Source organism: Cervus elaphus, chromosome 23 (assembly GCF_910594005.1).
Source record: "Cervus elaphus chromosome 23, mCerEla1.1, whole genome shotgun sequence".
Taxonomy (NCBI): domain Eukaryota; kingdom Metazoa; phylum Chordata; class Mammalia; order Artiodactyla; family Cervidae; genus Cervus; species Cervus elaphus.
The window spans coordinates 13,126,113-13,139,558 of NC_057837.1; the positions used below are offsets into that span (position 1 = coordinate 13,126,113).

A 13,446-nucleotide genomic window follows, 5' to 3' on the forward strand; every position below is an offset into this window, starting at 1 on the left:
GAAAAAAGAGACATGAACTACGATTGTGAGGTCATTCTCACGTGAGTTAGTTACACGAAGAGGGTTAAGACCCACGAAGGCACATGAAGAGTTATCCACCACTTGAAAAGCAGTTTTGACTTTGAACCAGGAAGCACCCAGAACAAGGTTAGAATTCATGCTTCTCAGATCTGGCTGGCTGCTTAACCCACAATATCACACCACCTCCTCATCTGGGGGTTCTTATATCTGTTAGGGGAGCAGATGAAATGACCAGAACAGAGTTCATTAGAATATCTGTATTCAGGGCCTTCCCTGGCAGTCCAGTGGGCAAGACTTCACCTTCCAATGCAGGGAGCTGGGGTTCACTCCCGGGTCGGGGAGCTGGGTTCCACATGCCTCGCAGCCAAAAAAGCAAAACATTAGTCAGAGACAATACTGTAACAAATTCAACAAAGGCCTGAAAGATGGTCCACATAAAGAGAAAAAAATAAAAAAAAAAAAGAGTATTTGTATTCGGTTTCCATTTATTTTTGGCTTGAAAATCAACTCTTTGCAGTTGTGTCTGTTACAATGAATAAACATGTCCGCTTGCCTCTGATGGGTTCGTTCATTCCGCTCAAAACCCCAGGAAGTTCTGGAGGCAAAACTGAACTTACCTTGAACTTTCTTACTGTGTTTCTTCTGGATGATTTGCTATACTTTCCCACAGGCAGAGGAGGGGTACAGGAAGGTGATAGCATCCTTAGTTTTAAAAATCATCTAATAATTAACCAGCCCCTCTGGACTCATGTAGAAGTCCTAGCTGGTTGCCAACCACTTCTCAAGATAAATCACTGTTTAAAGAACAGAAGTGTGGACTCCACTGCTGTGAGTAATAAGTCGGCCTTCCTGGAGGGCAGTAAGACATTGTTGATCAAAACCTTGGAAAATATGCTTAGACTTTACACAAACCTTTTTTAACAGCTTTGTAAGGTATAACTTACAAATGATAAAATTTGTTCTTTTAATGTGCACAAAAACCTTGGAAAATATGCTTAGACTTTACACAAAACTTTTTTAACAGCTTCATAAGGTATAACTTACAAACAATAAAATTCGCTCCTTCAACGTGCACAATTCAAGTTTTTAAAATATATTCACAGGGCTGGGCAAACCATCACAATCAATTTAGAACACTTTTATCCCCAAAGAAACCCTGCTTTACCTGTCACTTCCAACTCCAGCCTTTCCCTGGCCCTAGGCACCCATTAATCTACTTTGTCTCTATGGATTTACTCATCCTGGGCATTTCGTATAAATGGAATCGTACAATATGTGGTCATTTTTTACTGGCCCTTTCCACTTAGCATAATCTTGTAGATTTATTAGCACTTCATTCTTTTTTATGTCTGAATAATAGTCTATCATGTGGATACATCACATTGTGTTTATCCACTTCCCAGTTGTCGGACTCTAAGGTTATTTCCACCTTTTGGCTATTATTTATACTGTGGAACTTGCATGGATATTCACATGGATGTCTCTGTGCTTTTATTTCCTTTATAAGTGGAATTCCTGGGTCATATGGTAAATTTGACTTTTGAGAAATAGATACACCAGTTTGCAAAGTAGCTGCAACATTTTACATTCCCACCAGTATGCATGTCTTTTAATTTAGAAAGCCTACTTTCAGAAAATATCAATTGGGGTGGGGGGGGGCGAACATCAATACAAAAAAAAAAATGAAAGCATGAAAAGACTTCTTGGCAACTTTTAAAATAATTGTTGATCCTTGTAAATAGCCTAACATATACTTTAAAAATGGTTTGGTTAAATATATTATGATATAGTGATTAATCAGAATACAGCTATTAAAAATAATGGTATGGACCTACAGTTATTGACTTCAAATGTTAGTTTTACTGGACTTCTGAGCTGTTCACTAAATATTTCTCTAGCTGTCTGCTGGAAAGATTGCATTTCCTGGCCCCTGGTGGGAAGACAGAGCCACGTGACTGGTTCTGGCCAATAACTTATGAAGGTAAGTGGCCTCTGTCACTTCTCCACCAAGGACTCGATAGAAGATATGAGATTCTCCAGAACTGCCTTTTCTCACCTGCACAGTAAGTAGTAACATTTGAGAGGTTGCTGCTCCGTCAAGCCCAAGGTCACACTTGCTCCACTGACACCCCAAGATGGACATCATACAAGCAAGAAACAAACGTTCATCTAATTTATGGTTGCCAGGTAGTGGGGAGAAGGATGGAGAGAAGGGACGGTTAGAGCACTGGGGATGGACATGTACACACCGCTGTATTTAAAATGGATAACCAATAAGGACCTGCCGTATGGCACAGGGGACTCTGCTCAATGTCATGTGGCAGCCTAGGTGGGAGGGGGATCTTGGGGGAGAAGGGATACGTGTGTATGTATGGCTGAGTCCCTTTGCGATCCACCTGAAACTATTACAACATTGTTAATCGGCTATACTCCAATACAAAATAAAAAGTTTTTTAAGAAAGAAATAAATGTCATTTAAAGCATTGCAGTTTGGGGGTTCTTACCCCAGTTCAGCCTGGCCTGTCCTCACTGATACAGTCAGACACACTTTGAATGATTAAATCAGATAACAAAATGCTATCTTTACCAATCTCATTTTTTAAGTATGTGTCTGTATGTGCAGAACACACCCAAAATTTTAATGGCAATTACCTCTGAATGTCTGAATTTTTTTTTCTTTAAACTCTTCTGTAGTACCTTAGTTTTGTATCACTTGCAAATAGAAAAAACAATAAAGATATTTCCATTCTGTAAACTAAAAATCTGGTTTAATCATGATCCTTTTCTGATCCCTTCTGAAAATAGATATGTGCTACTGTAAATTACAATTATAAGCCATCATAGAGTCTCCTATCCTACAGAACATGGAATAGGAAGAATTAGTATAGGATTTCAGTTGACATATGCTCTCATGCCAAATAAGAACCAGTCACTAGGAGGCTACTGGTTCCTATTTCTAAAATGAGGTGGAATGATTTGAACGGTCCAAAGGAAACCAGAATCAGTGTCTTGGGCAAGGTCTCCCCCAGTTCTGCAGGTCCGTCTCAGGCCTCTCCCTTCCTAAAATTGTGGAATCCGCTGGGGACCACTTAAATAACTAACCATGGTCAGAAGGGAAGCCTGGCCCTGCTCAGGTATTGCGTTCTCTGGTTGATCTAAAGTATTCTCTTTGAAGTCTCCTCCTTTGAAGAATAGGTTTTCCAAGAAAATAAACAAGCATTCAGGAGAACAAGAGAAGTTGGTTTTTCATTTTTGAGGTGGCTATCTGATATCTCAGGGGATCACCATGGCAACACTTGAGTCCACATTTAGACACAGACCAAACCAGAATCAAAACTTCCTGGTGCACAGAGATTCCTGGTGCCAGCTAGGATTAGAAGTGGAAATTACATTAATGTCATCTTCATTGTTTTTAATTAGGAATTCCTGACCCCTTTTATTGTTTGAGAGCTTTCCTGTTCCCTAAGAAGAACCTGGAAGCGGGGGATAAGGACAGGTAACCTAATCCAGCTTAAAGTCAAGGAGGGTTCTGAATAGTAACCTCAGAGCATGGGCCCCAAATCACAGACTTATGAGATGGCTCAGATAGGAATTTCTACTCCTTCCAAGCTGAGCTTACTTCTCCAGCGCCAGAACAGATGTCCAGACCACAGTATTTAATAAGAGGTATCAGCCACGATCTTTGCCATGAAGGACCATACTACCTAACTTCAAAGAAAATACACTCAGGAAAACTCACCAGATGAGGTAATTTTTATAAGTTACAAAGAAAATGGGAAAAGGGGAAGCATTACACTCTCAAGTGACCACGAAAGGCTTTACGACGGAGGGATGGCTTGAAGTAAGTGTGTAGGATGTTGGTTGGAAGTGGAATAAGAGGGGAAGACAAATTTAAAGAGAATCAAGTTCAATATGAGAACCATGCTGAGAAATCGCTCATTATCTGCCTCTTCAACTCACATGGACCAAGCAGCATTCACTACCAGAACGTGCATGGGTGGCTGAAGACTGCCTTTGCACCAGGAATGCAGCAATAAGCCCACCAGAGCTGGGGGACTGAAATCTCCATCTAGCCCACCATCAGATGGTCCAACTACAGGTGAAAAACAGCTTAATGTTCATCATCTGGATAAAAGAGATGGTATTTTCCCCCCAGGATCAATCACAGGGTTGGATCAGGATCAGGAGGGAAAAGAAAGCATTCCAGAAAGTCCACAGATGGGGAAGGGCGTGGGAAGGGAGGAGAGGAGTGAAACCTACTTCCACCCAGGGTGAGGGGTATTGGAAATACGCACAACACACACATTCCCTTTAGGGATGGGTGCTTTCACGACCTGGGTCCACTGAACAAGAGAGAGAAAGGCGTGGTTCAAGGGATGGGGTTCCCTCATTCCTCCCGAGCTCTGCCACCAGCCCCGTCGCTCTGGGCTCCATCACAGAGCCAGGAGTGGCTGCTCTGAGGCCAGGCTCAGCCACACACCCTCGAATGGCCGGAGACATGAGCGCCTAGTGGGCTCTATGCCAGGAACGTATCTACCCATTGGCCTGCACCTCCCGAGGACACTCTGAAGCCAAGACCAGGAACTCAGGAGTCAGCTGCCCCAGAGACCTGGCCGGGACCTGACGCTGACCCCAGGGCGACAGGCTGGACGGCACAGGAGATGCCGCCCGTCACCTGGGCTGAGGACAGTTAGTCTTCCAACAGCCCCATTCCGGGAATTCTCTATCACCCGCACAAAAGTTCTCTTTCAGAGAAATGGGGCTGCATGTTGTTCAGCTACGAGCCACGCGCCATGTGGGATGCTCATAACCTCAGCAATGGGAGAAGAAACTTCATTGGGGTGTGGCAGTGGTGGGGGGGGGACTGAAATTTCAAACAATTTCCAGGCAGCTGGGAAAATAATAACAAAACCTAAACCAACCAGCTTTAGGTGAGACAGCCTGTTGCTTTCAATCTGTGAGAAACAAGGGACATGGACCTGGCTTGTGGGAAGATAATGAGGAGGTCGGGGACCCTCCCACCAGAAAAAAAAAGCTCAGGTCTCCATCCTATGGCTAACCAACCCTCTGTTCCTTAGATAGTGAAAGCTTGCAGGGGGCTTCCCTGGTGGTCCAGGGGTTAAGACCTCGCCTTCCAATGCAGGGGGTGTGGGTTCAGCCCCTGGTTGGGGAGCTGATATCCCATGTGCCTCGTTGCCAAAAAACCAAAACATAAAACAGAAGCAATATGGTAATAAAGTCAATAAAAACTTAAAAAGAGAAAGCCTGCAGGACTTCCAGCTGGACCTCTGACAGCATGTGGGCAGGGCTCCTTTACGTTAGAGCATCCAGGACTTCGGGGGAGAGTGTGTTAGGAACAGAAGGTCACACAGGACTCATTGCTCAGCTCTTAGGACTCCCCCCTCTTCTCCCAAGCCCCGCCCCTAGAGAAACCAGACATAGCTAGTTCAGAAGTAAGCCAATCTCTGGAATCTCTCCCACAATATCCTTCTTCCCCATCCAGCCTTACGACTCCACTCAAACAATCACAGCCGTGCACACAGAGGAGATATGATTGAGAGCTCTGGAGCTCACAAGATCTTGCCTTGACTTTATTTTTCAAAGAATTAAAAAAAAAATGTCTTGATTTTCTGTGTTTTCCCAAATGCAAAGTGGGAGATTATAAAAGTTAAAAGTGCAGAAATGCTCAGTTCGGGGACTTAGAAACAGATTACCATAATGAATGTGGTACCTGCAGCAGAGGCTACTTCACACACTATCTGTGTACCAGGAGATACAAGTTAAAGTTGTCCTTAAACAGACCACATTGAGTTGTAAATATGAAAGTGGTGCAGTCTTTGGAGGAGTCACTGAGAGCCCAGCTTGGCATTCAGGGCACCTGGGTTCTAATTCAGGCTCTGAAATATCCCCTGGGGCACATCACTCCCCCTGGGGGGATTTGCAAGGTTCTTCTCCTGAAGGGGAAGCTTGCTGAGGCTTTCCTTGCAGTGGTAGGGATTCAACCAGGCTGTTCATAAATAATAAAAATAGCTAATGAGACCTGAGTGTTACTATATGTAAGTGCTTTGCCTGAATTAACTCATTTCATCCTCACAACAACCAAAAGAGCAGAGTGGGTTGATTATTTTTTATTTAATAGTTGATTATTACAAGAGAGTTCCAGAAAAACATCTATTTCCACTTTATTGACTATGCCAAAGCCTTTGACTCTGTGTATCACAATAAACTGTGGAAAATTCTGAAACAGATGGGAGTACCAGACCACCTGACCTGCCTCTTGAGAAATCTGTATGAAGGTCATGAAGCAACAGTTAGAACTGGACATGGAACAACAGACTGGTTCCAAATAGGAAAAGGAGTACGTCAAGGCTGTATATTGTCACCCTGCCTATTTAACTTATATGCAGAGAACATCATGAGAAACGCTGGGCTGGAAGAAGCACAAGCTGGAATCAACACTTGATCTTAGCCAAAAGGCCGAGAAGCAATATACAAGCTGGAATCAAGATTGCTGAGAGAAATATCAATAACCTCAGATATGCAGATGACACCACCCTTATGGCAGAAAGTGAAGAAGAACTAAAGAGCCTCTTGATGAAAGTAAAAGAGGAGAGTGAAAAAGTTGGCTTAAAGCTCAACATTTAGAAAATTAAGATCATGGCATCTGGTTCTATCACTTCATGGCCAATAGATTGGGAGACAGTGGCTGACTTTATTTTTGGGGGCTCCAAAATCACTGCAGATGGCAATTGCAGCCATGAAATTAAAAGACGCTTGCTCCTTGGAAGAAAAGTTATGACCAACCTAGAAAGCATATTAAAAAGCAGAGACATTGTTTTGTCAACAAAGGTCCGTCTAGTCAAGGCTATGGTTTTTCCAGTAGTCATGAATGGATGTGAGAGTTGGACTATAAAGAAAGCTGAGCACAGACGAATTGATGCTTTTGAACTGTGGTGTTGGAGAAGACTCTCGAGAGTCCCTTGGACTGCAAGGAGATCCAACCAGTCCATCCTAAAGGAAATCAGTCCTGGGTGTTCATTGGAAGGACTGATGTAGAAGCTGAAACTCCAATATTTTGGCCACCTGATGAGAAGAGCTGACTCATTGGAAAAGACCCTGATGCTGGTAGGGATTGGGGGCAGGAGGAGAAGGGGATGACAGAGGATGAGATGGTTGGATGACATCAATGACTCAATGGACATGAGTTTGGGTAAACTCCGGGAGTTGGTGACGGACAGGGAGGCCTGGCGTGCTGCGGTTCACGGGGTCGCAAAGAGTCGGACACGACTGAGCAGCTGAACTGATTATTACTCAGAAGCTGATGAAAGGTAAGCCTTAGGATCCCTAACTTGCACAGTCCCTTAATAATGATGATATTGGGCTACCTTAGTGGCTCAGTAGTAAAGAATCCGCCTGCCAGTGCAGGAGACATGGGTTTGATCCCTGGTCCCAGAAAATCCCACAGGCCACAGGGCAACTACGCCGATTTGCCACTACTACTGAGCCTGCTCTCTGGAGTCCATGCTCTGCAGCAAGAGAAGCCACCGCAGTGAGAAGCCCTCGCACCAAACTAGAGAAAAGCCTGAGCAGCAATGAAGACCCAGAGGAGCCAAAAATAAATTAAATTACACACACACACAAAAAAGTCTGATTAAAAAAAAATTATTCTAAAATTATGTTGCTTGTCAGTCTGTCAAAATGTGTCATTTGTTGTGATTTATCATTCTAAATAACTGTTCAAGGGCACTCAAAGCCAGTGCACTGGGATGACCCTGAGGGATGGGATGGGGAGGGAGGTGGGAGGGGGTTCAGGATGCGGGACACACATATACCCATGGCTGATTCATGTCAGTGTATGGCAAAACCCACCACAATAAGGTAAAGTAATTAGCCTCCAATTACAATAAATACATTAATTTAAAAAAAAACTGTTCATTTTAGCACAGAATTTTGTCAAGGCTTTGCCAATTTTATAAACTTGACTCCCCTCTCAAAAATTTAGATCCACTCCTGCCTACGAGGTAGCAACCATTAACAATGCTATCTTGTAGATGATGAAAGAGATCCAGAGATGATAAGTTACTTGCCCAAGTACACACAGCCAGTAAGCAGTGGGATCCAGATTTGAACCCAGGCAGCCTGATTCCACTTGGAATGCTGTTAACTAAATACTTTATCACTTCTTATAATTTTTACATGGAGCTCCTAGAAAACTCTCCGTGACACTCAATACTTGATAGCTACTATTATACTGTAAATTAAAAACTGTTTTTGCAATAATGGGAATGCAGCTCCATCCTTATTTAAAGAAAGCGTATCAATTTGAAAGCAGACTGATTTTATACAAGACATTTGCTTTTAAAAAAAATTGCAGTTTATTTTATTTTAAAAAATTATTTATTTATGGTTGCGCTCAGTCTTCATTGCTGCACAAGCTTTTTTCTCTAGTTTCAGCAAGCAGGGGCTACTCTAGTTGCGGTACGCAGGCTTCTCATTGTATTGGCTTCTCTTGTGGTAGAGCATGGGCTCTGGGGAGTGCAGGCTTCACTAGTTTCAGCACATGGGCTCAGTAGTTGTAACTTTCGGGCTCTAGAGCACAAACTCAATAGTTGTGGCCCAAAGCATGTGGGATCTTCCCAGACCAGGGGTGGAACCCTCATCTCCTGCATTGGCAGGTGGGTGCTTTACCACTGAGTCACCAGGGAAGACCAAGACTTGCTTTTTAATATTAATTTCCTGAAAGATGCTTTCAAAGCTCTATCAGTCTCAATGTGGTCCATGCATTGCCTGCATCAGGACCATCGGGGTCCCATCCAAACCTAGTGGATGGAAATTGATGGGAATAAGGCTCAGGAATCTGAATTCTTAAAGAGCCCCTGAGTATCTTTGTGCAAGATGAAGTTTGAAAACCACTGCAGATAGTAGGTTTATTACACTATGGATAATACTCTTTATAGATGAGCTGTGGGGTAAGAAAGGTCTTTAATCTAGCATATATTAGTAATATTAAAAAATATTATCAATCAAAGATAAGTAATAGGAATTATAAAGCAAGCTAACAGGCAAATTTGGGTACATTAAATTTCACAAATTCACTGACGTCTAAAAATTGTTTGTGCTCAGTTTCTCGGTCATGTCTGACTCTTTGCCATCCCATGGAGCTCAACAGGCTCCTCTGTCCATGGGATTCTCCAGGCAAGAATACTGGAGTGGGTTGCCATTCCTACTATTTCCTACTCCAGGGATCGAACCCAAGTCTCCTGCATCTCCTACTTTGGCAGGCAGATTCTTTACCATCTAGCCACTTGGGAAGCTCTGAAAGCTGTTCACCAAATACCACATGTGGAATTAAAATATGACAAATGAACCTGTTATGAAACACCAACAGAGTCAGGGACGTAGAGAATAGACTGATGGTTGCCAAGGGGGAGGGGGGTGGGAGAGGGTTGGATTGGGAGTTTGGGGTTAGCAGATGCCAACTATTAGCTATAGACTGGATACACAATGAGGTCTTACTGTACAGCACAGGGAACTATATTCAATATCCTGTGACAAATCATAATGGAAAAGAATACGGAAGAAGAATACGGGACTTCTTTGGCAGTTCAGAGATTAAGACTGTGTTGCCAATGCAGGGGGTCTGGGTTCGAGGTGTGGCCAAAAGATTAAAAAAAAAAAAAAAGTAAAACAAAACAAAAATAAGTCACAGTACAGTGACCCAAATCAAATTATATAATAAAAAAGAAGGTACATATATATAACTGAATCACTTTGCCATACCGCAGAAACTAATACAACCGTAATTCAACTACAATATGATAAAACAAATTTTTAAAAAATGGTTCACATATAATTTTGAAGGCCATAATTATTGAGACCACAGCATTAACTGCATTGCCAGGCACTGTTCAAAGTATATTAATTAGTCTTCAGAATCCTTTAATTAAGTAATCTAGTCACCCCCATCCTCAGGATGGGTAAATAGAGGCTCGTAGATGTCAATTAGGGCTTCCCAGGTGGCGCTAGTGACAAAGAAACTGCCTGACAATGCAGGAGACACAGGGTGGCTCCCTGGGTCAGAGGGCATGGCAACTCACTCCACTATTCAAACCTGGAGAATCCCATCGACTGAGAAGCCTGGTGGTCTACGGTCCACAGGGACGCAGAGTTGGACGTGACTGAAGTGACTGAGCACGCACACAGATGTGAACTAACTCTCCAGTAAGTGCAGAGGCAGGATTTAAACCCAGAAGTCTGGTTCTGGAGGCTGTGCTCTCAAGTCCTACATCTTATACACACAATTTTTTTTTTTTTTTAAGAGGGTGGGGATAAAAAGGTAAACTTACAAATTTTCACAAAACTTTATATTCAGAGTTTTTTTTTTCTGATTTAGTCATTTTCCAGAAGAATAAACGGTGCCTTGGGCTGACGACAGCATGAAATCACTAACATGGGCCAAACCCGCGTTCTTATAAGCAGGGAAGTTCAGTGTTAAGCCTACTTGGACTTGCAGATGTCAGAGCTTTAATCCCTCCTCTTAGCTCATAAACAGAATCTTTGTTTCAGTGCTTCCCACATCTTCTCCCTCCACCCCCTAAAAAGTTTTCGGATCGTTACCCTAAATTCCTTCCCTCAGCACTTCAGCTGCCCAAGCCTAAGAGCAGGCTCCAACATCAACTGCTGACCATTCCCAGCACTTTTAGATGTATTACCTACCCAACCCTCATCACTCTGTTTTTTCCCACTTTGTACAAAATTGGAGATTCAAGCACTCAGGACTGTGCTCGGCATCACAGAGCTGAAAAGTGCCTGAGTCAGGAATTGAGCCCCAATAGCGGGCATCAAGCCCCCGTCCTTAACCAAAACATTTACCATTTCATATACCACAGTATACGAGGCCCTTTAAACAACTAGCAGCTGGATTCTTACAAGTATGCTCAAGAGGAGGCGTGTGTCCTGCTGTAAGGGACAGGGAAGGAAGGCACAGAGAGGCAGAGAGGAGCCTGTCCGGGCCACACAGCTATAAAGGGCAAAGGAGAGACCAGCCTTGCTCTCTGGATGCCAAGCTTGCACATTCCTCCTCCACCACACAGCCTCCTGGAATTCTTATGGGTTATTCCTCATGGCAGTCCTACAAGAGAAGAATCGTTCCATTTTGTAGATAAGCACATCCTTAAGGGAGAGTTGACGTGAAAGTAACCATGGGATGGTTAGGCAGATTCTGTTTTCCAGATCTGCCTTCAAACCAAGGCGCTGAGAAAGGGGTCAGAAAGTATACCTGCTTATCTCTTCTTCTCTTCCTGCAAAAGCATGCTTTCAGCTAAACAATTTAAATACATGTGTGCAAACAGCACCAGGAGATGCAGAAATGCACTGTCTACGTTAATCAGGACAGAGCCCTTTCTCCCTATAAGGTCTATGCATAGATAACTGTGGGAACCTGTTCTATATTCTTTCAAGAGCCTTCCTATCCATCAGACATTGTATTTAGAGTTCATATTTGCAGGTTTCATTCACTTGTGAGGTTAAACCATTTAAAAAATCCTGGCAGATACACAGAGTATTAACCAGGGGAACTGAGACCCTTTGGTTCTTCGTCCGCCGCCCATCATTTGGCCACCTTTAAGCTGCTAAAGCATTAACAGATGAAAATGATGTTCTCCCGGTTTTCAGGTGAGCAAAGCGGAGGCTTCCACGAGTTTAGAACATTTCCTAGACGTGCTCTCTCTCTGGAACAAATGGAAACCAACAGTAACCTGCCAACACTCTACCGCACAGGCGCATCTGAAAGAACCTTGCAGTTAACTTAGGATTCTGGCTCAGAAATGAACAAAACCAGCAGAAACCCGCGCAGGTAACAGAAGCCAAGAGGTTTGGTTCCGCAGGACTTTGAAGTGCAGACACAGTTCTGCAAGAAACTTCGTCAGCCAGACTTTCTCATAAGGGAACAGTAGATGGGGAAGCTCCCAAGCAGAAGGCTGGGGACGGAGAGAAGGGGGGACGCTGTGCCAGGACATAGGGGTGATCCCACCCTCCCTCGCGTCCCCTCGCGTCCAGTAGCCTGTCCGGCAGCCACGCGCCCGAAGGCGGCGGTGGGAAGAGACTGCAGCCGGCGCCCGGGGCCCGCCTGGAGCCCCCTAGAACTCCACTTACTTGATCCGATGTGTCCCCCCAGCTCGTCGCCTCTTCCAGCAACCCGGCGCAGAGCGGCAGCGCAAAGCAGAGCCCGAGCAGCGGGAGCATGGTGAGGCCGGGCGGCTGCACCGGGACGCTGCGGGATGCGCGGATACAGCGCGGGACTCAGGGCTGCGCTCCGTGGTGCAGACGCGCGCGGCCGCGCCTCGCGCTCCGCCCCGCCCCCTGAGCCCTCAGGCCCCGCCCCTGAGCCCTCAGGCCCCGCCTCCGCGTCCCGCCACGCCCCCTGAACTCTCCGGCCGCCCCTGAGCCCCTCCTGTCTCGCCCCCACGCCTATTCGGCCCCGCCCCCGCGCCCCTCCGGCCCCTGCGTCCCGCCTGCCCCTGCGCCCCTCCGGCCCTGCCCCCCCGCGCCCGGCCGCGGCTCCTCACCCCTCGCAGGTTCAGACTCCTCGCTCCCGCGAGGCCCGCCCCCGGTCCGCTGCACCCACGCCGGGTGCTCCCAGCCCAGAGCGCACGGTTCGCCCCCCATCGCTCGTCGCCTTCCCGCCAGTACCTTCAGCAACCCCGCTCCTGCCCCGCCCCTCCCTCGCCTTCTCCAACCAGCGCTGGGGGCACCTGCCACCACCTGCAAGCCCCTCTCCCGCTCCTTCGTGAATTCGCGCCATTCCTGTCGCAGGAGGACACGGTAAGGACCAACCTGACCCTCGGCCCCTTCACCTGCTATACAGACCCGGCTCCCCCGCCGCATGTATACCGCCCGCCCACTTCCAGTAAACAGCATCTCCCACCTGCTGTGTGCCCCACCTCCACCATTCCCACACCTGCCACCTGAAGGCATCAAGAAACCTTCTTCTGGGAAAATGGTGCGTTCCCCTTGACATCCAGCACTGATGCTTTCAAGCCCGGTTGAGGGAATGCTAAGTGGTCTAACGCAGAAAGTACCTGCAATGTGGTCAGTCCCCTTTTATATGGCTCTGGCGTAGAGGAACAGAAAGGAAGGAAGCTAGAGTTGTCACCACGTCATAGTACTTCTGATTTTTTTGGTTATTAATCATAAAAATGAATATCACTGTTATCATAGTTACAGACTATTGGCCATGTTTCTCTCCTGTCATAGGAAGAATTATTAATAATCTGCCAACCATTCACCCACCCGCCTTTTGGAGTCTGGGCTCCATCTTTGTACCTGGCAGATGCCCAGTGATCTGGAGCTGCTTGTTTCCAAAAGGCAATCACCTCAAAGACACTTAAAAAGAATTTTTTTTGTCGTGATATTTGCTGCTAAGTC

At 45.5% G+C, this 13,446-nt stretch overlaps 1 protein-coding gene across 1 annotated transcript in view; it reads right to left on the reverse strand.

Moving 5' to 3' along the window:
* The window catches only part of ITIH5 (inter-alpha-trypsin inhibitor heavy chain 5), an 87,466-nt gene extending 75,074 nt beyond the window's left edge, over positions 1-12,392 (reverse strand). The window contains exon 1 of the mRNA XM_043883489.1: positions 12,175-12,392. Coding sequence (XP_043739424.1) covers positions 12,175-12,264 — 90 coding nt within the window. The 5' untranslated portion in view covers positions 12,265-12,392. The remainder of the gene's footprint in view (positions 1-12,174) is intronic.
* Positions 12,393-13,446: the final 1,054 nt, after the last annotated feature.